General features: G+C 42.5%; 1 protein-coding gene and 1 pseudogene across 1 annotated transcript; both read left to right on the top strand.

Annotated features, from left to right (window-relative positions):
• Nucleotides 1-9,885: 9,885 nt before the first annotated feature.
• NANOGNB (NANOG neighbor homeobox) lies at nucleotides 9,886-14,998 on the top strand. The gene is made up of 3 exons (XM_015061506.1): nucleotides 9,886-9,946; nucleotides 14,488-14,804; nucleotides 14,915-14,998. The coding sequence occupies exons 1-3, from the start codon at nucleotides 9,886-9,888 to the stop codon at nucleotides 14,996-14,998; spliced, it is 462 nt and encodes a 153-aa protein (XP_014916992.1).
• Nucleotides 14,999-15,190: 192 nt separating this feature from the next.
• Nucleotides 15,191-17,417, top strand: LOC106965430 (60S ribosomal protein L10-like; annotated as a pseudogene).
• Nucleotides 17,418-25,179: the final 7,762 nt, after the last annotated feature.

Here is a 25,179-nt window from a genome sequence, read left to right as displayed (position 1 = left end):
GAGCTGAAATCAAGAGTCGGTCGCTTTACCGACTAAGCCAGAGATCGAATCAGAGACCATTTCCATACCACTCAAAACAACTTAATTATACCCTTTGTTTGCTGGGAAACTAACTACGTAGCTAAAAGGAAAAAAATCTAATTCGTTCCTTCCCTTGAAATTCTCCAAGATTGGACAAGCGGGTACACTGAATGCATAGTCAACTTTTTTCTATTTATTTTTATTATACCAGTGGTCTTGCACATTGCAGAAATTTTATTTATTTTTAAGTTTATCTATTTATTTTGAGAGAGAGAGAGAGAGCAGGGGAGGGGCAGAGGGAAAGAGACGGAGAGAATCCCAAGTAGGCACCACACTGTCAGTGCAGAGCCTGATATAGGACTCCAACTCACGAACTGTGAGATCATGACCTAAAACCAAATCAAGAGTCACAACCCTAACTGAGTGAGCCACCCAGGCGCCCCACAGAAATTTTAATAAATAGAAACAAGCAAAACAATAAAAATATTAAAAGAATCATTTCCATTCTCATCTTCCAGAAAAAAACAAAACAAAACTGCTTTAATATTTTGGCACATATTCTAGATTGCTCATACACATATTTGCCATCTACGGGGCTAGTGCTGAATAAATATTTATATTCACAAAATTTCAACAAAACTTGCATCATACTGCAAATAATGTTTTTCACATCTATATGCATAAATCTCATGGTTTAAGATTTAGTTTCTTTGCATCTTGATTAAATCGAACATTTTTCATATACCTATTGGAAATGCATGCTTTCTTCTCTTTTTTTAAATGTTTATTTATTTCTGAGAGAGAAAGACAGAGACAGTGTGAGCAGGGGAGAGAGAAAGGGAGACACAGAATCGGAAGCAGGCTCTGTCAGCACAGAGACCAGCGCTGGGCTTGAACCCAAGAACTGTGAGATCGTGACTTGAACTGAAGTTGGATGCTTAACCGACTGAGCCACCCAGGTGCCCCTTCATTCTTTCTTTAACTTGTTTATATACTTTGCCTACTTTATCACTGGCTGTTCCTTCTAATGGCCTATTGACGTCCAAGATACAGATGACATCTACCTTAGTTCTGGTCACCATTATCACTGTAATCTCTACTACTAGGGAATAGTTAGTCTCTAATAGTCCTTATTCCAAACTTATTCTTTACTCTGTAGTTTCTTTCATCATTTACAACCCTTCAATGGCGTTCGGTAATCTTAAGTATTTAGCACAAAATCCTTAGCCTGATTTGGAAAAGCCTTCTGACAGGTCTCCAGTTTGGGACATCTGTAATCAATTTCCCAATTTAAATTTTACTTGATCACAACTCAGATTAAAACTCCCCAGGAGTTTCCATTTATCAAATACTGACTCAAATCTCATTTCTGGTCACCGCCTGCCCAGTAAATGCACTTGGAGGGTAAACTGAAGGGAGGAGAACAAGCTGTGCTTTTTTCTGGAGAAGTACCTTTCTAGGCAGAGGAAATAGCACATTCGGAGGCTAAAGTGGGACTGTGCTCGGCTTGTTTACTAAAAAGCATGGCAACCAAAGGGAATGGAGCAAAGAGCGTGAAGGGAAGGGTTACTAGAAATCTAAAAGGTAGCAAGAGATCAAATCTGATAGGATTTTATAAGCCGTTATAAAGTCTTCGGCTTTTACTCTGAAAGAAATAGAAAGGCATTGCCAAGTCTTGAGTAATGAAATGGTATTGTCTAATTTAGATTTTACTTTTTAAAAAATGTATGTGTTACTTGTATTTGGAGACTGAGAGAGAACACGAGCACAAGCATGCTCGAGGGAGGGGCTCCGGGAGGGAGAGAGAATCCCAGGCAGGATCTACACTGCCAGTACAGAGCCTGACCTGGGCCTCGAACTCACGAATTGTGAGATCATAATCTGAGCAGAAACCAAGAGTCGGACGCTTAACCGACTGAGCCACCCAGGCACCCCGAGTCTGGGAATTTTAAGTTTGACTTAAGTTACCTAGAAGACATCCGGGCAGAAATACTGAATTGAGAGTTGGATATATGAGCCTAGAGATAATCTGGCAGTGATTAGCATTTGGGTGGATAATCCTTGAGATTGGATTACCGAGGCTAGGACGCTCGGTATATATATAGGAGAGAAGAGATTGAGGGATTTAATCTTGAGTGATTCGACAGGACCAAGGCTGGGGAGAGGTGGGAGGAAAGAGAAGGAACAAAGAAAACTTTGAAGGAGCAGCCGTGGATATAGAAGGAAACTCAGGAAACGATGGTGTCCTGGAAACTATGAGAAGAAAGCTTTTTCAAAGTAGGGAAGACTCCTGATGCTTCAAAAGCTCCTGATACTTCAAGTAAGATGGGGATTGGGAGTGGATGATTAGATTTTGGCAATGTTAGCATTATTAACTCATGACTTTGACAAGAGGAATATCTGTGGAGGTTGGATGGGAAAGCCTGATTGGAGCAAATTCAAGAGAGAAAGAGGAGGAAAAAAATCACCGGCATGCAAACAGCAACCATAGAGAACTTTTTAAAAGAGTTTTGCTATAGGGGCGCCTGGGTGGCTCAGTCAGTTAAGCTCAGGTCATGATCTCACGGTTCATGGGTTTGAGCCCCGTGTCGGGCTCTATGCTGACAGCTCAGAGCCTGGAGCCTGCTTTGGATTCTGTGTCTCCCTCTCTCTTTCCCCTCCCCCGCTCACACTCTGCCTCTCTCCCTCTCTCTCTCTCAAAAATAAACATTTGGGGCGCCTGGGTGGCTCAGTCGGTTAAGCGGCCGACTTCGGCTCAGGTCATGATCTCGCGGTCCGTGAGTTCGAGCCCCGCGTCGGGCTCTGTGCTGACTGCTCGGAGCCTGGAGCCTGCTTCAGATTCTGTGTCTCCCTCTCTCTGACCCTCCCCCGTTCGTGCTCTGTCTCTGTCTGTCTCAAAAATAAATAAACGTTAAAAAAAATTAAAAAAATATATTTAAAAAAATTAAAGAGAAAATACAGAAATGGGGCAGCAGCAATAGAGGGATGTGTGATTCAAGAGAGATGTGGTTTTTTTTTTGTTTGTTTTGTTTTGTTTTCAACGTTTATTTATTTTTGGGACAGAGAGAGACAGAGCATGAACGGGGGAGGGGCAGAGAGAGAGGGAGACAGAATCGGAAACAGGCTCCAGACTCTGAGCCATCAGCCCAGAGCCTGACGCAGGGCTCGAACTCATGGACCGCGAGATCGTGACCTGGCTGAAGTCGGACGCTTAACCGACTGCGCCACCCAGGCGCCCCAAGAGAGATGTGTTTTTGTTTTTCTAACCTGATAATAATTACAGCATGTTTATACTGTGGGTGGAAGTGATGGGGAAAATGATGTAACTACTGATGTGAATCCCACAAATTTGAAGTTGCAAGTTTTAAAAGAGTTAGTACATTGAATTTCAATTTCAGTTATTTTTTTAATGCATCTAAGCCATTTAACTATAGTATGGTCTAAAATCCTATGTGAGTGCTCTTAAAAATTGAGATATGACTTACAAACCATAGAATTCATTCTTTTAAAGTGTAAAATTCAGTGGTTTCTTAGTACATTCACGATGTTTTACAACCATCACCACTATTTAATCCCAGAACATTTTTATCACCTTAAAAAGAAGCCTGTTAGAGGCACCCGGGTGGCTCAGTCGGTTAAGCATCCGACTCTTGGTTTTGGCTCAGGTCATGATCTCACAGATCGGGAGTTTGAGCCCCATGTCGGGCTTTGCACTGACAGTGTGGAACCTGCTTGGGATTTTCTGCCTCCCTCTCTCTGCCCTTCCCCCACTCACGCTGTCTCTCTCAAAGTAAATAAACTAAATTTTTAGAAAAAGAAGGAGGGGAGGGTAGGTGATGGGCATTGAAGAGGGCATCTTTTGGGATGAGCACTGGGTGTTGTATGGAAACCAATTTGACAATAAATTTCGTATATTAAAAAAGATAAAAAATTTAAATTTAAATTAAAAAAAAATTTTTTTTTAAAGCCTATTATCGGGGCGCCTGGGTGGCTCAGTCGGTTAAGCGTCCGACTTTGGCTCAGGTCATGATCTCGCGGTCCATGAGTTTGAGCCCCGCGTCGGGCTCTGTGCTGACAGCTCAGAGCCTGGAGCCTGTTTCTGATTCTGTGTCTCCCTCTCTCTCTGACCCTCCCCCGTTCATGCTCTGTCTCTATCTCAAAAATAAATAAAACGTTAAAAAAAAATTATAAAAAAAATAAAAAATAAAAAAGCCTATTATCAGACATTCCCCCATTCTGCCCTACTTTAGTTCCTGACAACCACTAATCTATTTTCTGCCTCTGTAGATTTGCCTGTACTTGATATTTCATATACATAGAATCCTATAGTATATGACCTTTTTTGTCTGCCTTCTTTCAGCATATTTTCAAGATTCATTCACACTGAGCATGAATTAATAGTTTATCCTTCAATTGTGGCTAGATAATATTCCATTGTATGGATACACTATATTTCACTTATTCACCAGTTGGTGGACATTTCAATTGTTTCTACTTGTTGGCTATTATAAGCATTGTTGCTATGAACATTCACATAACAAATTTTTGTGTGGGCATATGTTTTCATATCTCTTGCATATAGTACCTAAGAGAAAAATTTTGGGGTCATCTGGTGACTGTACGTTTAACTTTTAGAGAAAGTTTTTCCTGCCTCTATTGAGATGTTCATATGGTTTTTTCCCTCTATTCTACTGAGGCATTACATTGATGGATTTTCGCAATATGGGACCAACCTCACATTTCTGCCATAAATCCCACTTGGTCACAGTGTATAATCCTTTTTATACATTGCTGGCTTTGAATCGCCAGCATTTTGTTGAAGATTTTTGCTTCTGCTATTCATAAAGTTTGTTAATCAATCGTTTTCTTTTCTTGATATCCCTGTCTGGTTTTGGCATAAGGGTGTGATGGTCAGTTTTATGTGCAACATGCCTAGGCTACAGACCCTGGTTACTCAATCAAACACTAATGTAGGGATTGCTGGTATTTTTAAGGTATCTGTTAGATGCGATTAAAATCTCTCATCAGTTGACAAAGTAGGGAAGATTATCCTACCATAACCTTAGGCCTGAGTACACCTAATTCAGCCTAATCCAATCAATTAAGGTGTGTGGTTTTTGTTTTTTTGGGGTTTTTTTGTTTTTGTTTTTGTTTTTTTAGTGTTTACCTAGAGAGGAAGGGGAGCAGAAAGAGAAGGAGAGAGAGAATCCTGACACAGGGCTCAATCTCACGAACTGAGAGATCACTACCCGAGCCCAAATCAAGAGTTGGTTGCTCAACCGACTGAACCACCCAGGGGCCCCCATCAGTTAAGGCTTTAAGAGTACAGCTGAAGCTTCCCTGAAGAGAACAAATTCTGCCTGTGGACAGCAGCTTCTGACGGCTGTTCTGACAACTGCCCAAAGGATTTCAGACTTACCTGGACAGTTCCCACCATCGTGTGAGTCAACTCCTTCTAATAAGTTTCTTGATATAGATCCCCTACTGGTTCTGTTTCTCTGATTAAACCCTGACTGATAACATAGGGTAATTAATACTGGCCTCATAGAATGAGTTGGGAAGTGTTCCTTTCTCTTTGGTTTTTTGGGGACGAGTTTGCAAGTATTCAATTATTATTTAAATGTTGGTATTTCCCTGGTGAAGCCTTTTGGTTATGTGCACATGTATAAGATCTGTTTTTCTCTCCAAGAAATCTGTTCTACTTTATGTGTTCATTTGAAGTGGTTCTTTTATTTCAAATATACCTGGAACATCTTTCCATGTTAGTCTTTATTGATCTACTTAATACTTTTTCATTGGTGCATGATATTCCATAGTATAATACATGAAGTGTTTTGGTTGTGTGGGTTTTTTTTGTTTTTGTTTTTTGGCAGATCAGTTTAAATCCTAACTACAACGTTTTTTGTTTTTTGTTTTTTTGTTTATTTTTGGGACAGAGAGAGACAGAGCATGAACGGGGGAGGGGCAGAGAGAGAGGGAGACACAGAACCGGAAACAGGCTCCAGGCTCCGAGCCATCAGCCCAGAGCCTGACGCGGGGCTCGAACTCACGGACCGCGAGATCGTGACCTGGCTGAAGTCGGACACTTAACCGACTGCGCCACCCAGGCGCCCCTAAATCCTAACTACAAATCTTACCAGTAGTGCAAGTTTGGACTGCTCCTATCTATCTATCATCGCTCTATCGCTCTATCGCTCTATCATCTATCGATCTATCAATTTATCGATCTATCTATAGATCTATTGATCTATCATCTATCTATCGATCTATCATCCATCTATCTATCATCTGTCGGGGACTAGGATAGAACTGTGGATAAAAGCTAGGATCTATGTGCTTGCATTCTTTCAGTGGCGCTCTCTGTTCTCCAACATCTGATCCGCGCCTCCTTGCATGTTCTCAAGTCCTCTGTTTTTGTTTTCTTTGTTCCATCCCCCCTTAGATAAATCTTGATTTTGGAATTTTGTGGAGGAAAATCAAGTGAAAACAAAACCAAACATAAATCTCCAAGATTCTACTAGCCTGACAGTGGTATTCCCTATTGCAGCCATTTGTAGCCAGAGATCCTCAGTGAAAAGTAAACATTTTCGAATAGTTGTGGATTTTAGGTGCTCTTGGCTGGCTCAGTCAGTAAAGCATGTGACTCTTGATCTCAGGATCATGAGTTCAAGCGCCACCTTAAGCATGGAGCCTACTTTAAACAATCAAAATAGTTATGGGTTTTAGTAATAACAGAGTGTAAGTTTGACCACAGCGGAGCTGAACAGTTAAATGGGAAGAGAGGTTTTATTATATAAAAATATATGATCTTCTGAGTCAGAAATGGAGAATGAGTGTGTGTGTGTGTGTGTGTGTGTGTGTTATTTTTTCTTTTTTTCTGCCTGCCAGTGGTTGGCAGGTGAAATTAAGCAGGTGGTATGGACTCCAGTTAATTAGAGAAAGCAGAATCCATCTAAAGAGGACAAGATACAGCCAATTGTTGATGACATGAGAATTTAGGACCACTGATTTCAGATTTTTTTTAATCTAAAAATTTAAATTTTGATGTTGAATCTCTTGTTGTTGTTGTTTAAAGATTTTATTTTTAAGTAATCACTATACCCAGCATGGGGCTCAATCTCACAACCTCAAGATCAAGAGTCACATACTCTACCCACTGAGCCAGCCGGGCACTCCAAATCTCTTGATTTTTTTAAATGGTGGCCATACAATCAAAATTTTGTTTAAAACGGACTTCACAGGGTATCTGGCTGGCTGAGTCAGTATAGCATACGACACTTGATCTTAGGGTCGTGAGTATGGGCCCCACTCTGGGGACAGAGTTTACTTAAAAAAAATAGGGGCGCCTGGGTGGCGCAGTCGGTTAAGCGTCCGACTTCAGCCAGGTCACGATCTCGCGGACCGTGAGTTCCAGCCCCGCGTCAGGCTCTGGGCTGATGGCTCGGAGCCTGGAGCCTGTTTCCGATTCTGTGTCTCCCTCTCTCTCTGCCCCTCCCCCGTTCATGCTCTGTCTCTCTCTGTCCCCCCCCCCCCCAAAAAAAAAGAGGGCATTAAAAAAAATGAGTGTTCATCTAGAGTGTTCATCTAGATAAGAGTTTATAAGATCACATGATCCAGTAGATCTGGGGTAGAGCCTAGGGAATCTGGATTCATTGCTTCCTTATATGTAAGAGTTATCTACAAATACTCAGTTGAAAAAAGTATGTGGACCAGTAAGACCATTGCATAAACGAGGGGCGCCTGGGTGGCTCAGTCGGTTAAGCATCTGACTGTGGCTCTGGTCATGATCTCACAGTCTATGAGTTTGAGCCCCACATTGGGCTCTGTGCTGAGGGCTCGGAGCCTGGAGCCTGCTTCAGATTCTGTGTCTCCCTCTCTCTCTGCCCTCCCCCCCGGCTCATGCTCTGTCTCTCTCAAAAATAAATAAACGTCAAAAAAATTGTTTTAAAAGGACTTGCATAAATGAAAAAATCTCACAATAAGAGAAATTTTTTTAAGTTTATTTTTTTTTAGTAATCTCTATATCCAATGTGAGGCTTAAACTCACAACCCAGAGATCAAGAGTCACATGCTCTTTGGGCTGAGCCAACCAGGCACCCTAAGAGAAATTTCAACATGTAAAATTTAATAAGAAGGAGAATTATTAAATGCGTCCCCAGAAAAATCTATTTTTTTGCAGCTTGGTAAGTAACATACGTCTTATCCCTAAACTTGAACCTTTTCTCTAGATGTAGTTTTTCTCATTAATGATTCTATTTTGCTAGCGTTATAACCCTATTCCTAAATTTTCTTTGCACATTTTTTTTAGAGATAGTGCCCTTTATTTTTTTATTTTTAAGTTTATTTACTTATTTTGAGAGACAGAGAGAGAGAGACCAAGGGGCAAAGATGGAGAGACAGAAAGAATCCCAGGCAGGCTCTGCACTGTGAGCACGGAGCCCAATGCAGGGCTCAAACCCACGATCCATGAAATCATGACCTGAGCCGAAACCAAGAGTCACACAGTCAACTGACTGAGCCACCCAGGCGCCCCTGCACATTTCTTTTTCTAACTAAAGTGGTTAAGTTTCTATATATGAAAGCCGGTGTTTGGGAAGCAAAAGGGCAAAACGTAGCCTACGGTACCAGAAACGGAAGAGGCCGAGAGCAGGAATGATCCAGGGCACTTGGCAATGGCAGGTACCACCAAGTTACACACACCGCATCAGTATCACCCAAGCACCAGAGACCTGTAAAGATCTATCGCTTTCAACAATAAAAGCAAGAGTTTATTGAATTCTGAGCATTGGTCCTGTTTTTAGCACTCTTGGACCTCACAACAATCGTATGGGGCCGATTTTCAGCCAAGGAGACTAAACACAGAGAGGGATAGTAAATTGCCCACAGTCACAAGATCATTAATTGCAAAAACTAAAGCAAAATAAGGTCTGGGTTTGAACAGTGCCCTCCAGGATGGATACAAGGTTGTCTGGAAACTGGGAGGCCTGGAGGAATGGGAAACGCAAATGTTGAAATAGGTGTCAGAGGCTGCTGGGAGAAAAATAATAAAAGTTTAGTTTGCCAAATTATAATGGCCCCCAAAGTCTTCAAGGAGATATTTACTGTCTCTTGTGAATTATCAGAAAATAACATTTTACATTTGCTTGAGAGATCACAACGTGGGAAAACAACGCTTTCAGATATATGGAAATTAGGAGTCATTGCAACCAATCCCATACTAGTGGTCACTCAAATTTTAGTCATTAAAAAAAATTCCCTGTATTTTATTTATTGGTTTCTTTTCTTTTCTTTTCTTTTTTTTTTTTTTTTGGTTTATTTTCGTAGCAAGCATGCTACTTGGACATATTTTTATTCTCTAATAATTCTTTTTTATTTTCTGTATTTTGAACAAAAACAGAGCAATGAGGTTCCAGTTGTGAACTCCGTAAGTTTAATGATTTTTTTTTTTCAAATTAAAAACATGCTGGGGGCACCTGGGTGGCTCAGCTGGCTAAGCATCCAACTTTGGCTCAGGTCAAGATCTTGCCGTTCGTGAGTTGGAGCCCCGCGTTGGGCTTGGTGCTGATGGCTCAGAGCCTGGAGTCTGCTTCCAATTCTGTGTCTCTCTCCCTCTCTGCCCCTCCCCACCTCATGCTCTATGTCTCTCTCTCAAGAATAAATAAACGTTAAAAAAAAATTTTTTTTAGAAACATTCTGAAAAATAGCAAATGCAGTCATTTATTTATAAGAGCTTTTGAGTGTGTTCCTACAACAATACACTTTTTTATCTCTTTCAGGACTTCTCTTAGATAAAATTGTCTGGGGCTGAGAATTGTTTTATCTCTAAACATCAAGCAGAGCATCTAGGAGACACATAAAACAATCATGAGCCTACATCAGCGAGGGCTGGAAGCTGGTGACAACTTCACAAAATCGACAAGTTGGAGTAAGTACAAATTAAGTAGAAATCAAATAATAAGCAAATCATTCCTTATCATTTATTCCATTCTTAATCATTCTTGTGCCTATAAGCAAATCATAGAAAGTCATTACTGGGGCGCCAGGATGGCTCAGTCGGTTAAGCATCAGACTCTTGATTTCAGTTCAGGTCGTGATCTCGCGGTTCGTGGGTTTGAGCCCTGTAGCGGGCTGTGCACTGACAGTGTGGAGCCTGCTTGGGATTCTCTCTTTCTCCCTCTCTCTCTGTCCCTCCTCTGTTTGTGCTCCCTCTCTCTTTCTTTCTCTCAAAATAAATAAATAAACAAACAAAAAAACCTTCAGCATTCTTCCACTGATGAACATTAGTTTAAAAAAAATTACATGGGGTGCCTGGGTGGCTCAGTCGGTTGAGCGTCCGACTTCGGCTCAGGTCACGATCTCGCGGTCCGTGAGTTCAAGCCCCGCGTCGGGCTCTGGGCTGATGGCTCGGAGCCTGGAGCCTGCTTCCGATTCTGTGTCTCCCTCTCTCTCTCTGCCCCTCCCCCATTCATGCTCTGTCTCTCTCTGTCTCAAAAATAAATAAATGTTAAAAAAGAAAAAATTAAAAAAAATAAAATAAAATAAATTACATTACTGGGGCACCCAGCTGGTTCAGTCAGTGGAGAATGCAACTCTCGATCTTGGGATTGTGAATGTGAGCCCTACTTTGGATGGAAAGATTACTCAAAAATTTTAAAATCATTAAAAAAAATAACATTACCTATAACAAACAATCCTTTTACCATAAGGATGTTACAATAAACATCTTTTTTACATACAATTTTATGCTAAGGAGCAAGTATTTCTTGAATTTGCTGGATCAAAGTCTGTACATTTTACGCCTTGTCAGGTACTTCCAAATTCCTTTCAAAAAGATTTTTACTGGTTTGGACTCTCACCAACAGGGTATAAGAGATGTCATTTGAATATATGTTTTTCTCACGTAGTTTTAGGAAGAACTTAAATCCAACCAAAGTAAAAGGGATGAGCCTATGACTAATGATTGATTTAGGTTTTTAACTATTACCGTATAAAAAAGGAGGCTAGGGGCACCTGTGGCTCAGTTAGTTGAGCGTCCAACTTTGGTTTAGGTCGTGATCTTGTGGTTTGTGAGTTCGAGCTCCACATCAGGCTCACTGCCGGGAGCCTGCTTTGGATCCTCTGTCTCCCTCTTTCCCTGTCCCTCCCCTACTTGTGCTCTCTCTTTCTCTCTCTCTCTCTCAAAAATAAATAAAACATTAAAAAACATGTAATGCTTGAAATATGCAAAAACATATTTGATATATACTTAATTTATAAGGAAATTAATGACATGAACACGAAAGGACCAACCAACAAAAAACAATATATTTTATAAAACTGTATATTAATATATACTATGTATTAAATAATATAGTAATATAACATTTACCGATATAAGTATAGCATTACCCCTACATTTCATCTACTCATATGTATGTCTCCTCTATCCTATGCTGTTTTTCCAACCATCTTCCTGAATTATATTATTGCCTTAGTTTTATAGTTTTTATCACATATTTATGCACCCTTCAATAATATTACGTGTTTTTTGAGCTTTAAAAAAATATTAATTACTATGTACTTTTGAGACTTGTTGTTTTACTCAAATTATGTTTCTAAAATTAACTGGTTGAATGTAGCTTTAATTCATTAACTTCATTCTGACAATGGACACTGGATTATTTCCACTTCTGTTTTTTAAGTCAATGCTATTACATTATTTTTTTTAATTTTTTTTTTTACATTTATTCATTTTTGAGAGACAGAGACAGAGCACAAGTGGGGGAGGGGCAGAGAGAGAGGGAGACACAGAATCTGAAGCAGACTCCAGGCTCTGAGCTGTCAGCACAGAGCCCTATGTGGGGCTTGAACGCCCCAACTGTGAGATCATGACCTGAACCGAAGTGAGACAATCAACTGACTGAGCCACTCAGGTGCCCTGAGAATGTATACTTTTCTAAAAATGTGTTAAATTGTTTCCTAAGCAACTCGGATTTATACACTTTCACCCAAAATATACAAATGTTCCTTTAAAAAAAAGTTTTCGGGAGCACCCGGTGGCTCAGTTGGTTAAGCACCGACTTTGGTTCAGGTCATGATCTTGCGGTTCGTGAGTTCAAGCCCTCCCTCGGGCTCCGTGCTGACAGCTCAGAGCCTGGAACCTGCTTCCGATTCTGTGTCTCCCTTTCTCTCTGCCCCTCCCCTGCTTGCTCTGTTTCTCTCTCTCTCAAAAATGAATAAACATTAAAAAATTTTTTTTTAAGTTTTGTCAATCCACCACTAACACTTGGTGTTATTAGATTTCTTCATTTCTGCCTCCCATGTGGGTACAAAATGACATTTCATTCTTATCTTCATCCTGATTATTATTGAGGTTAAAATTCTTTCTAAAATAGTGGCCATTTAGAGCTATTCTGGCTATTCTGACTCTTGCCCCCACTCTTTTTTTTTTTTCTGTTGGATTGCTTTTCTTTTACTTATTAATTAATGGGAATTCTTAGTATATTGTAGATACCAATAATTTGTCAGTTATCTGTTACAAAAAATTTCCCTAGATTTATGGCTTTTCATGTTATTTCTGAGATCTTTGGTGAATAGCAGTTTCTTATAAATTTTTTCTAATGTTTATTTATTTTGAGGGAGGGAAAGATAGAGGGCGAGCAGGGGAGGGGCAGAGAGAGGGCGATACAGAATCCGAAGAAAGCTGGAGGCTCTGAGCCGTCAGCACAGAGCCCCATATGGGGCTCGAACTCACGAACCGCGAGATCATGACCTGAGCCGAAGTTGGATGCTGAACTGACTGAGCCACCCAGGTGCCCCAGCAGTTACAATTTTTAATATAAATTTTATCAATCTTTTCTAGCAGTATTTATTAAATAGCTTATTACTGACCTATAGTTCTCCTCTATCGTATATCAACTTTTGATTATATCCATGGGTCTGTTTCTAGACTCCCTTTCAGTTCCAGGAGTTAATTGGTCCATCTGTACAATAATACTTTACTGTCTTAATTACTATTGCTTTCTATTATGTTTCTAATTATGTTCTTTTTCTTATGTGTCTTTGTTATTTTTTTTAAGTTTACCTATTTATCTGAGAGAGAGAGTGAGAAAGAGAATGCGTAAGGGAGGGAGGGGCAGAGAGAGAGTAGAGAGAGAGAACCCCAAGCAAGCTCCATCCTACCAGTGCAGAGCCCAATCCAGGGCTCGAACTCACGAACCATGAGATCATGACCTGAGTCAAAATCAATAGTCGAACACTTAACCTACTATGCCACCCAGGCACCCCCAGAAAATGCAATTCTTGATCACAGGGTTGGGAGTTCAAGCCCCACATTGAGTGTAGAGCTTACTTAAAATAATCATAATCATTATCATTATCAATAATAACAATCTTAGGGGGGCACCTGCGTGGCTCAGTCGGTTAAGCGTCCAGCTTCAGCTCAGGTCATGACCTCATGGTTCGTGAGTTTGAGCCCCGCACCTGGCTCTCTGCTGACAGCTCAGAGCCTGGAGCCTGCTTCAAATTCTGTGTCTCCTCCCCCTCTCTCTGCCCCTCCCCTGCTTGTGCTCTGTCTCACTCTCTCTGTCAAGAATAAATAAACATTAACATTTTTTTTAAATAATTATAACAATCTTAGGAAAACCAAAACATAATGAACAAATTTCTAAAGACTGTATATTTTACCAAAACTCTCATAAGAGGAAATAAAAAACCTGAATAGTCCTTTAAATAAGGTCATTCATAACTTATTTATATCAAGATAACTTATTTTTAACATAACAAAGGGATGGTTAATTTCAATACATAGCCGCTTTCCGTACTCAGTCTATATTTAAATCCAAAAGGAAATTATTAAAAAAATTTTTAATGTTTATTCATTTTTTGTTTGACGTTATTTATTTTTGAGACAGAGAGAGACAGAGCATGAACAGGGGAGGAGCAGAGAGAGAGGGAGACACAGAATCTGAAACAGGCTCTAGGCTCCAAGCTGTCAGCACAGAGCCCGATGCGGGGCTCGAACTCACGGACCGTGAGATCGTGACCTGAGCCGAAGTCGGACGCTCAACCGACCAAGCCACCCAGGCGCCCCCAATGTTTATTCATTTTTGAAAGAGAGAGCATGAGTGGGGGAGGGACAGAGAGAGAGACACACACAGAATCTGAAGCAGGCTCCAGGCTCTGAGCTGCCAGCACAGAGCCCGATACAGGGCTCAAACTCATGGACCCTGAGATCATGATATGAGCCAAAGTCGGACACTTAACCAACTGAGCCACCCAGGCACCGCCGAAAGTAAATCATTTTTAAAATGATATTTTTATGAAAATCTTCACTGATTTTCATAACTTGACTTTTGCTTTTCTCTCTTTTTTCCAACAATGTACAACACTCATATTTTATGAAAATCAAATATATAGTCTCACACTGAAGAATGTTGACTATGATCTAAAAGTCAAATTTAGCTGCAGTTTGATTTTATTTCACAGATTTTGCTATACAGAAAGAACCAGATGTGCTTTGTGATCAAAACCCGGAACAATCAAATAGGAAACATAGTGATGATGAACGAAAGGGAAAGAAAAAATGGAAAGAAAGAGAAGGGGAAGAAAAAAAGGAGGAACTAGAAGAGAAACTGGAAGAAGAACAAGAAATGGAAGAAGAAAATGAAGAACAACATCCCCAGGAAAGATTAGTCAGTAAGCCCCTCATGGATACTCTCTGGGCAACATTTAAGTTAAACAAATGCCCCACAATGGGAGATAGCCGATCACTTGCATTTGAATTTAATATGACAGTAAAACAGGTATGACAACATATTTCTTCGTTGACAGAGTCACCTGTGGAGTATTTTTACCCAGACAGGCCAATACCTTATTCCTTGATTCATCACCTCCCCACCTTATTTTTTTGCAGATAAAGCAGTGGTTTCATAAAAGGAGGAAGAAATACAATAAAGTGATGTACAAGAGGAAACATAAGAAGAGACCTAAGAGGTAAGAATGTGTTATATGTAGACTACTTGGTTGTAAGGAAGTAAAAAAAGGAATTTATTGACTTTTAGAGACAGATTGTGTTTCCATAGTTACTGGATTTCCCATAAACTTTTCATGTTCCACCGTTTCCACTTGGTTCCGACTACAGGGTTGAATCAATCATTGAATGTCGTGAGAGGTCAGATTGCCGTCAGATATGGCCCAAGGACATGATCATAGTAAACTGGAACTTCCAGATTATAAATAATGGAAGATAAAAGGGACACCATTAGAAACGGTCCAGAACAAGGGCTAAGGGATCCATTGGGCCTCAATGAAACTTGGAGATACATGGGTGGCTTTGCAAACAATGTTTCCTTTGCTGGCGCATTATTACGAGGATTCAAATAGGGATTTGCTGCATTTGTGGTAGCTGTAGGGGCTGAATATGACCTGGAGTTCCAGAATAAAGATAAGAAGCATTACTGAAGATAATACCTGGAAGCATCTTAAAGGCTTCTTATCCTTGTTATAAAAATAAGATTTCTTCAATGTAGCCTACTCATTTGTGTGTTTTCCATTAAAGAATACTAATAAGATTTAATAAAGTAAGAATACATGTAAAAAAAAAAGAAAAAGGCGGAGGAGGGGAGAGTGCCTGGGTGGCTTAGTTGGTTAAGCATCTAATTCTTGGTTTCAGCTCAGGTCATGATCTCAGGTTTCCTGAGATCCTGCCCTGAGTTGGGCTCCATGCTAACAACACGGAGCCTGCTTGGGATTTCTCTCCCCTCCTCTTCCCTCCTCCCCCCATCTCTGCCCCTCCCCTGCTCTTGCTCTCTAGTTCTCTCTCTCAACATAAATAAACTTAAAAAAAAAAACAAAAAACTTTTCACGTTCCAGCCAGTGACACAGAGAATCGTTGATTGTCCTTGTCCTATTTGTTATTCTGCTCAACACACAAAAATGCATATGCATACGCTGCATTTGCAATGGAGTCATGTTATCAAATATACAACTATGGCCATTAAACGTTTATTGATCGCACTATAGAATTAATAATTTTGTCTTTTTTTGTTCCTTAGATGCTGAATATTTAGGACGCTTGTCTTTTCTGTGTTACCTATTGGCAGAACGTCATGAGTGGAAAAACTTAAGAACAACATCAACATTTTTCAAAGTATTAGACTAGATTGTATATAGAATTTTTATGTATTATTTATGTAGATGTATGTAGACAATTTTTAATGTATTACCTCACTTGATCATCACCCTACACCATAAATGAGCAATCTGAATTGCTGGGAAATAATGTGATTTTATCGAGGCGCCTGGGTGGCTCAGTCGGTTGAATGTCTGACTTCCGGCTCAGGTCATCATGTCGCAGTTTGTGAGTTCAAGCCCTGCGTCGGGCTCTGTGCTGACAGCTCAGAGCCTGGATCCTGCTTCAGATTCTGTGCCTCCCTCTCTCTTCCTCTCCCCCACTCGCAGTCTGTCTCTCTCTCTCTCTCAAAAATAAACATTAAAAAAAAAATTAATGTGATTTTACCAACAAGTACCAGTTTCTCTCTTTTTCTTCAGCCCACCTCTGAAGTTGCTATGGGCCACTGCTCCGCCCAGTGTTACTGATATTGTAAGAACAAGTCGTGTTTAGGGGCACCTGGGTGGCTCAGTCGGTTAAGCGTCTGACTTCGGCTCAGGTCATGATCTCACAGTTCGTGAGTTCCAGCCCCGCGTCCGGCTCTGTGCTGACAGCTCGGAGCCTGGAGACTGTTTCAGATTCTGTGTCTCCCTCTCTCTCTCTGCCCCTCCCCTGCTCATGCTCTGTCTCTCTCTGTCTCAAAAATAAATAAACACTAAAAAAAAAAAAAAAAGAACAAGTCGTGTTTAAAGTCCCCTTTCTGCAGAGGCACCCGATGCTAAAATCCAAATCTTTGACCGGAAGTGGAAGAAGACAAAAGTGGATGAGTTCCCACTGTAAGGCCGCATGGGGTCAGATGAATACGAGAAGCTCTCCTCTGCAGCCCTGGAGGCTGCCCTTATTTGTGCCAACAGGTACATGGTGAAAAGCCAACACATCCACGTTTGGCTCCACTCTTCTCCATCATCCCCGTCAACACGATGTTTCCTGCGTTGCGGCTGACAAACTCCAGATGGGTATGTTGGGTGCTTTTGGGCAGCCCCAGGGCACAGTGGCCAGGGTCCACACTGGCCAAGTCATCGTGTCCATCTGTACCAAGTTGCAGAACAAGAAGCATGTGATTGAGGTCCTAGGAAGGGCCAAGTTCAAGTCTCCAGGCCGCCAGAAGATCCACATTTCCAAGAAGTGGGGCTTTCCTAAGTTTAATGTGGATGAATTTGAAGACATGGGGTCTGAAAAGTGGCTCATCCCAGATGGCTGCGGGGTCACACGCATCCCTAATCGTGGCTCCCTGAACAAATGGTGAGCTCGGCACTCGTGAGAACCCCAACAGCATTACCCCCTCCTTATTCATGCCCATCAATAAATCCTACTTCCCATAAGAAAAAAAAAGAGGGGGGGGCCTGGGTGGCTCAGTCAGTTAAGTGTCGGACTCTTGATTTTGGCTCAGGTCCTGATCTCACAGGTTCATGAGTTCAAGCCCTGCATCGGGCTCTGTGCTTGACAGTGTAGAGCCTGCCTGGGATTCTCTCTCCCTCTCTCTCTGCCCTTCCCCCACACTCTCTCTCTCTCTCCCTCTCAAAATAAATAAACTTAAAAAAAACACATTTTTTTAAAGAAAAAAGTACCAGTCCCTAAACATCTAACCCTCAATTTGTGCCTGCCTCTCTCAGCTACACATGCTGCATTTTTGGTTATAACCTGGGAAATATTCGAGGCTGTATCAACTTGTGTTTTATATGTGGTGTTTATATACTCCTAATGCTCTCTATTGAAATACCAATGTGAGAGTATTTCGAATTTCTTATACCTTCTTCTCCACCTCCATAACTTTACCTGTTTACTTCTTTGAAAAACAATTTTTAAAGAGTTTTATTACTTTTTTTTATGTTTATTTATTTTTGAGAGAGAGGGTGCGAGCAGGGTTGGCACAGAGAGAGACACAGAATCCGAAGGAGGCTCCAGGCTCTGAGCTGTCAGCACAGAGCCTGATGCGGGGCTTGAACTCACAAACCCGTGAGATCATAACCTGAGCCGAAGTTGAACGCTTAACCAACTGAGCCACCTAGGCGACCCTTTAAGGATTTGATTTTTATTTTTAAGTAATGTCTACATCCACCGTGGGACTCGGACCTACAACCCTAAGATCAAGAGTCACATGCTCCACTGACGGACTCAGCCAGGTGCCCCCACCTCTTTGAAATTTTTAAATGTGTCTTAAGGGGGGATGCCTTGGTATGTCAGTTGGTTAAAAGCATCCAGTTCTTGGTTTGGGCCTGGGTCATGATCTCCAAGGTCATGATTTCGAGACCTCCGTCAGGCTCTGCACTGACAGCTCAAAGCCTACTTGGAATTCTCTCTCTCCCTCTGTCTTTCTCTCTCAAAATAAATAAATAAACTAAAAAAAATGTATTTCGCAAGATACCTTTGTTCTTCAGTGGAAATTGTTTTCCAAAATTGTCATATTTTGATACACGTTAAATACATGGACTATCTTATAGAACATTTTGTATGACACCATTCTCACGTATAAATGGAGTCTGGAAGGATAGGTAAGAAAATGTGAACAATTGTTAATTCGGCAGAGTAGAACTGATGAGGGGAGTCTATAGGAGTTTCTAAATATTCTATTTTTACCCTACTATGGATTTCAAGTTTTTACATATAATATACGTTCATAGATTTTATTTAACAAAACACAATGAAGAAATTACTAACCTCTGTGGAAATGTTCAGTGAAGAAAAGGAAAACCCACTGTAGAATCTAATGGGTTTGGTGTAACCTGCAGTCTGTCAGTATATCTCTAGCCAGCCCCTGTTGGCTTTCTCTACAAACCGGATCATCCTCCTGGAAGGGCGATCTTTGTCTGGTACGCATGACTGAATGAGAAGAGTAAGGTTATTTAGGTTTTTTTGCCAGAGAAAACAGACACATGAGCCATCGATAAGGAAGGATGTGAAGGCTAGAAGATCACACCGGTGGACAAGAGACAGTAAGCTGAAGGTTGAGTGGTGGTGTGGAAAATGATCAATAAAGAAACTGTAGATCTTTATTACCATTGCTCTGGTCTCTCCCCAGATCTCACCAAAGATTTTGACATTGGTGTGATTTTCACAGTTCATAACACCCAAGTCTTAGAGTTTTTGAATTTCTTTCCTTTTTTTTTTTTTTTTACGTTTATTTATTTTAAGAGAGAGAAAGAGAGAGAACAGGGGAGGGGCAGAGAGAGAGGAAGAGAGAGAGAAAACCCCAAGCAGGTTCCCCACTCTCTGTGCAGAGGCCAGATGCGGGGCTCGAACTCGTGAACTGCGAGATGATGACCTGAGCCAAAGCCAAGAGTCAAACGTTTAACTGAGCCACCCAAGTGCCCCATAGTTTTTGAACTTTCTGAAACTCACTGACCTTCACCCACTTATGGCCAAGATCTGACCTTGTTAGATGTATTTCACACCGGAAAACTCAAACTGCAAACCCCTTTCTCTAGCCTTTTGTTGTTGTTCCTCCAGCCGTTTCGTAGTGCCCTGCCACAGCTTCCAGGCGACCTCACAGGGAACTTGTGATTTGATGCCTCAATTTTCTGCTTTAGTAGCACTTGGCTGGTCTCAGTTCTTTCAAGTCTGGATTATATGGTTAATTACCTGGGTCGCCATCTTACCTCGGTTGTCTTGCCCTGTTGTCCTTCCCCGTGCTTGGCAAAATCTCAAAACGAGGGGCGCCTGGGTGGCTCAGTCGGTTAAGTATCCAATTTCAGCTCAGGTCACGATCTCGTGGTTTGTGAGTTCGCACTCCACATTGGACTCTGCGCTGACAGTGGGACATGGGATCCCTGCTAGGGATTCTCTCTCTCCCTCTCTCTGCCCTTCCCCCATTCGTGCTCTTTTTTCTCTCTCTCTCAAAATAAATAAACTTTAAAGAAAAAAAAATCTCAAAACGAGTCTCAAAATGCCTCGTACTGGGGTGGTTGAATACAGCTGGCAGAAATTAGTTTTAAAAAATTCACAGAAGATGGGAATGAAAACTGGTGCAGCCCCTCTGGGAAACAGTATGGAGGTTCCTCAAAAAACTAAAAATAGAACTGCCCTATGACCCAGCAATTGCGTTACTAGGCATTTATCCAAGGGATACAGGTGTGCCGTTTAGAAGGGACACATGCACCCCCATGTTTACAGCAGCACTATCAACAATAGCCAAAGTATGGAAAGAGCACAAATGGCCATCGATGGATGAATGGATAAAGAAGATGTGATATATATATGTATAATGGAGTATTACTCGACAATCAGAAAGAATGAAATCTTGCCATTTGCAACTACGTGGATGGAACTGGAGGGTATTATGCTAAGTGAAATTAGTCAGACAAAAATCCTATGAGTTCACTCATAGGAGGACTTGAAGAGACAAAACAGATGAACATAAGGGAAGGGAAACAAAAATAATATAAAAACAGGGAGGGGGACAAAACAGAAGAGACCCATAAATGTGGAGAACAAACTGAGGGTTACTGGAGGGGTTGTGGGAGGGGGGGATGGGCTCAATGGGTAAGGGGCACTAAGGAATCTACTCCTGAAATCATGGTTGCACTATATGCTAACTAACTTAGATGTAAATTTAAAAAAATAATTTTTTTTCAATATATGAAGTTTGTTGTCAAATTGGTTTCCATACAACACCCAGTGCTCATCCCAAAAGGTGCCCTCCTCGATATCCATCACCCACCCTCCCCTCCCTCCCACCCCCCCCAAAAATAAATTAAAAAAGATTTTTTTCCCATTAGAGTAAGACAAAACATGACTTTTTGGTTATCACCATTGATGGCTCAGGGGTGTGATAGAGTTATAGGTGAGGTCAGGGTTTCTTTTGAACATATTATAACTCAGAATAGTAGCTTAGTAGTTTATGTTAAAAGCTGTACCAAGGTTATGTCTACTAGATGGAGATCATCCCAGGAGCCCCGCTCTGGGCACCGGCCCTAACTGGGAACAGTGCTCAGAAAACAGCTTCCGTTTCTACTACTGCGGCCTTGATCAGCAACCTCTTTATTTCCACAGAGACACCGAAGGCCATGGGCCCTGCCGTTCAGCGGTGGCTCTGGGTGCTCCCCTTCAAGCTGGGGAGGGCTATGCCCTGGCCCCCACCCCTCTTGCAGGGTGGGCTACAGCCCCGCCCCTCGTCCTGCCCCCCCACCCTGACCTCCCCAGGCCCTGATCTCGTGGCGCCAGAGTTGCTGTTGGCTGGACCCCGGAATCCTGAGTGCCTGAGTGAGAACTCCTCCCAGGCTAGGAAAACTGTCATCGCGGAGCCACGCTCCCATGTCCCAGGCCAGGGTGTCTGCCCTGTCCTTGTCCTCTTTGCCCATTGTGCCTGAGGCTGTGCTGCCACGCCTCCCGCTTTGCGGTCAGTGCTGGGACCCTGGGCTAGCGATGCCCTCAGAAGCCTAGCTTCACCTGTCCGCTGAATATAACACCCCTCCCAGCCCTTCCCCTGCCTCTGGCTCCTTTAAGAGGGCTGAGCGCTCCTTCCGTTCCCTGGCCTGTCTTCTACCCAGGGACGGGGCCTGGGCCTGCTGCCTACCCTTCCGTGCTAAGGAACTCTGCCTAAGGGCTCTGCTTGGCAGCTGTCTGCACCCTCCGACCTGGTCCAGGCCTGCCCTGGGTTGCCAACCCAGGCTGGCCTCAGACTTAGGCAGGTAAGTGTGTGTGTGTGTGTGTGTGTGAGAGAGAGAGAGAGAGAGAGACACAGACAGAGAGAGAGACAGAAGCACAGGGTGTGGGAGGTGTGCTCAGCACAAAGAAGGTGGTGGGGTGGCAGTGGGGTGGGGAGGGGACAGTGAGTGGGCTAGCTCAGGGACTGAAGACTGGGAAACACACAAACAGGTCCCCTGCAGGTAGGCCCTCAGTGTAAGGGGTTGGGTGGGAGCAGGAACCTTTTCTGCTCCCTGCCCTGGGGCCTTTTCTGGGGGTAGATAATTGGGGCCTGCTCGTTAGTCCCCCCATAGAAATAATTTATTGAGGTGAGATGTACCTAAAATAAGCCGTTTAAAAGTAAATAGGGGTGTCTGGCTAGCTCAGTTGGTAGAGAACGTGGCTCTTGATATCGAGCCCCTTATTGAGTGTAGAGATTACTTACAAATAAAGTTAAAAAGGGGCGCCTGGGTGGCTCAGTCGGTTGAGTGTCTGACTTCAGCCCAGGTCATGATTTCGCAGTTCGTGAGTTCTTGAGACCCGCATCGGGCTCTGTGCTGACAGCTCAGAGCCTGGAGCCTGTTTCAGATTCTGTCTCTGTCTCTCTGCCCCTCCCCTACTCGCTCTCTGTCTCTGTCTCTTTCGGAAATAAACATTTTAAAAAATTAAGAATAAATAAATAAGTAAAATTTTAAGCATAAATAAAAGTTTGGCGCCTGGGTGTCTCAGTCGGTTGAGCGTCTCACTCTTGATTTCACCTCAGATCATGATCCCGGGGTCACAGGATTGAGCCCCTCAACAGGCTCCACGTTGAACGTGGAGCCTGCTTGGGACTCTCAATCTCTCTCTAAGATAAAAATGAATGATTAAATGAATGAATGAATGAATGAATGAAAATAAAAGTGAATAGTTCACCTCTACTTAGTTCCGGAATATTTCCACTACCCCTAAATGATACCAGGTTCCCATCAGGCAACATTCTCCCATCCTAGCCCCTGCAACCCAGTCTTTCTGTCTGCTTGGATTTACCGATTCTGGACATTTTACATAAATGTGTGACTCTTCGTGTCTGGCTTCTTTTACTCAGCATAAAAGAAAAAGCTAGATGAAGGTTATAAATATATGATGGCTCTATCCGTTGTTGTTGTTGTTGTTTTTTAATCTGATCTTCCCTCCTTTTATTAACTCACCCCCTTCAACTCAGATTGCACCAGTCAAAACACTCATTCTTTCCTCTCAGGCTAAGAACATGTTCAAGTCTCTCTGATCCTGAAAGCAATGGTTACCACATCCTAGGTTAAAGTTGAGTGCGGGGCGCCTGGGTAGCTCAGTCGGTTAAGCCTCAGACTCTTGAATTGAGCTCAGATCATTCATGATCTTGAGGTTTGTGAGATTGAGCCCCGCACTGGGCTTCTCCCTGACAGTGCGGAGCCTGCCTGGAATTCTCTCCCGCTCTCTTTCTCTTAAAATAAATAAAAAAAGTTAAAAAAATTAAAAATAAAGTTGATTGCAAAAATCAAATGGGATACTGTTCACGAAAGTACCTTGCACCCTGCCGTGCACTCTATTGAAGAAGTCATTATAATTTAGCCACACTAAATGAGAGCTCCAAATATATTCCAGGTATGAATTAGGGCCTTCTAAAGAAATACTTGAAGGTCATGGGGACAAAAAAAAAAAAGCAAAATCTCCCTTGCCTTCCACCCTGTTGGTTGTGATCTCATGAATTTGCCCAGTGAAATCTGAAATTGGCCCCCACTCACACATTGAGGGCAATGAAAGACGGAAGAAAGAGGTCCACCACTCCAGATTACTAGGTGTCAGACTTAATAAGCAAGGGAACTTATTTATGAGCCTTGCTTCGGGCACCCACAAGATGAACAGATCTCTGAAACTGCCTGTCAGAGTCTTAAAAGTTTCTATAGAGCCCTTAAGTGGGTTCAGTCACGTATACCTCCAGATGGTCTCAATAAAACTTCGTTCCCTTAAGGCTCTGTCCCTGCAAATGGCTCCCACTGTGGGAACAGTAAACAGAACATACATTCCAAGGACGTGGGTGGGGATCAGGAGCCTCCAATTGCCCAGGGCCGGGTCACAGGTCAACCAGAGATCACATCCTCCTGCACGATTTCCTGCAACACTCCACCCCTTCTGGGACAGTCTCTTATAATCTTACAAGCCTCCCTCTAGTGAAGTGTGCCCGGAGCAGTCGGCCAAGGCTTTCATTAGCATACGGATGGCTCATTTGGTGGCTATCTGGCTGCATTGGAGGCAGACACCGTAGCAGCAATACAGGCACCGGCAAGAAAAAAACACAGATTAAGATAATAATTCCCAAAATGAGTAACAATGTCTTTCTTCTACCAAAAGCCCGTGATTTATTAATCCCCTAGGCTGGGGGTTAAATCGTCCAGGGTGTTCACTTGTATTCTCACGTGATTTAATACAGATGATACAGTAGCAGATTCATCAGGTAAGAGCACAAAACATCGTCTTTGGATGATGGCACAGGTGCTCCCTTGCAAGCCAGTAATGATGTCCAAGGCCATCCTAGTTGGGGGGACGGCTTTTCTCTCCAGAGACATTTCAGTATTCAGTAAATACAAGCTTCGCCAGCTATCACTTAAGGCTTGTTGGGTAAATAGAGCAAAGGCTTCTATGGGCGCTACGTTTTTCTCCAGGCCAACACAGAGGGACAAAGATACTTGTGCCAGAAAACAGAACATGCCCACCTGGCCTTGGGGAGAATTGGTAGCGTTAGGAACTTGACCTCCTTGTTCATGCTGTACATGTTGCCCGGGGGGAGTGGGGGGCGGAGGAGGGGGACAGCACCATTAAGTGTGAGAGATGGATTAAGGGTGAACTATGCCAGACAAGAACCACTACCTTCTCCCCTCTCAACGGTGCATGTTACATTCCAGGTAGAGTGCATTTCAACTGGTGCAACTTGAAGCAGGACAACAGGATGCCAGTGAGACTGAGTAGTTCCCCCTTACTTGGGGGTGAAAAGTAACTCACCCACCCTGATGGGACATCCCATTGCAAATTCTAGTAGAGAACTCCTTTTTCAGGCACGGTGGGGGCGTGGTGTTCTCAGAAACATAGTGTACTGATCCAGAGTAAGAACTGGGGTCATGGCTGTTTTCCACAATTTTAAGTTTATTTATTTTGAGAGAGCCAGAGAGTGCAAGTTGCAGGGGGTGGGGGAGGGTGCAAGAGAGAGGGAGAGACAGAATCCCAAGCAGACCCTGCGCTGTCATTGCAGAGCCCGACACGGGGCTCGATCCCACAAACCAGGAGATCGTGACCTGAGCCGAAATCAAGAGTCAGATGCTTAAACGGCTGAGTCATCCAGCGCCCCTCCCATGATTTTTATACATTTACAA

This window comes from Acinonyx jubatus, chromosome B4 (assembly GCF_027475565.1).
Source record: "Acinonyx jubatus isolate Ajub_Pintada_27869175 chromosome B4, VMU_Ajub_asm_v1.0, whole genome shotgun sequence".
In the NCBI taxonomy this organism is placed as follows: domain Eukaryota; kingdom Metazoa; phylum Chordata; class Mammalia; order Carnivora; family Felidae; genus Acinonyx; species Acinonyx jubatus.
The sequence above is the reverse complement of the archived record's forward strand: the minus strand, read 5'-3'. Positions and strand labels throughout refer to the sequence as shown.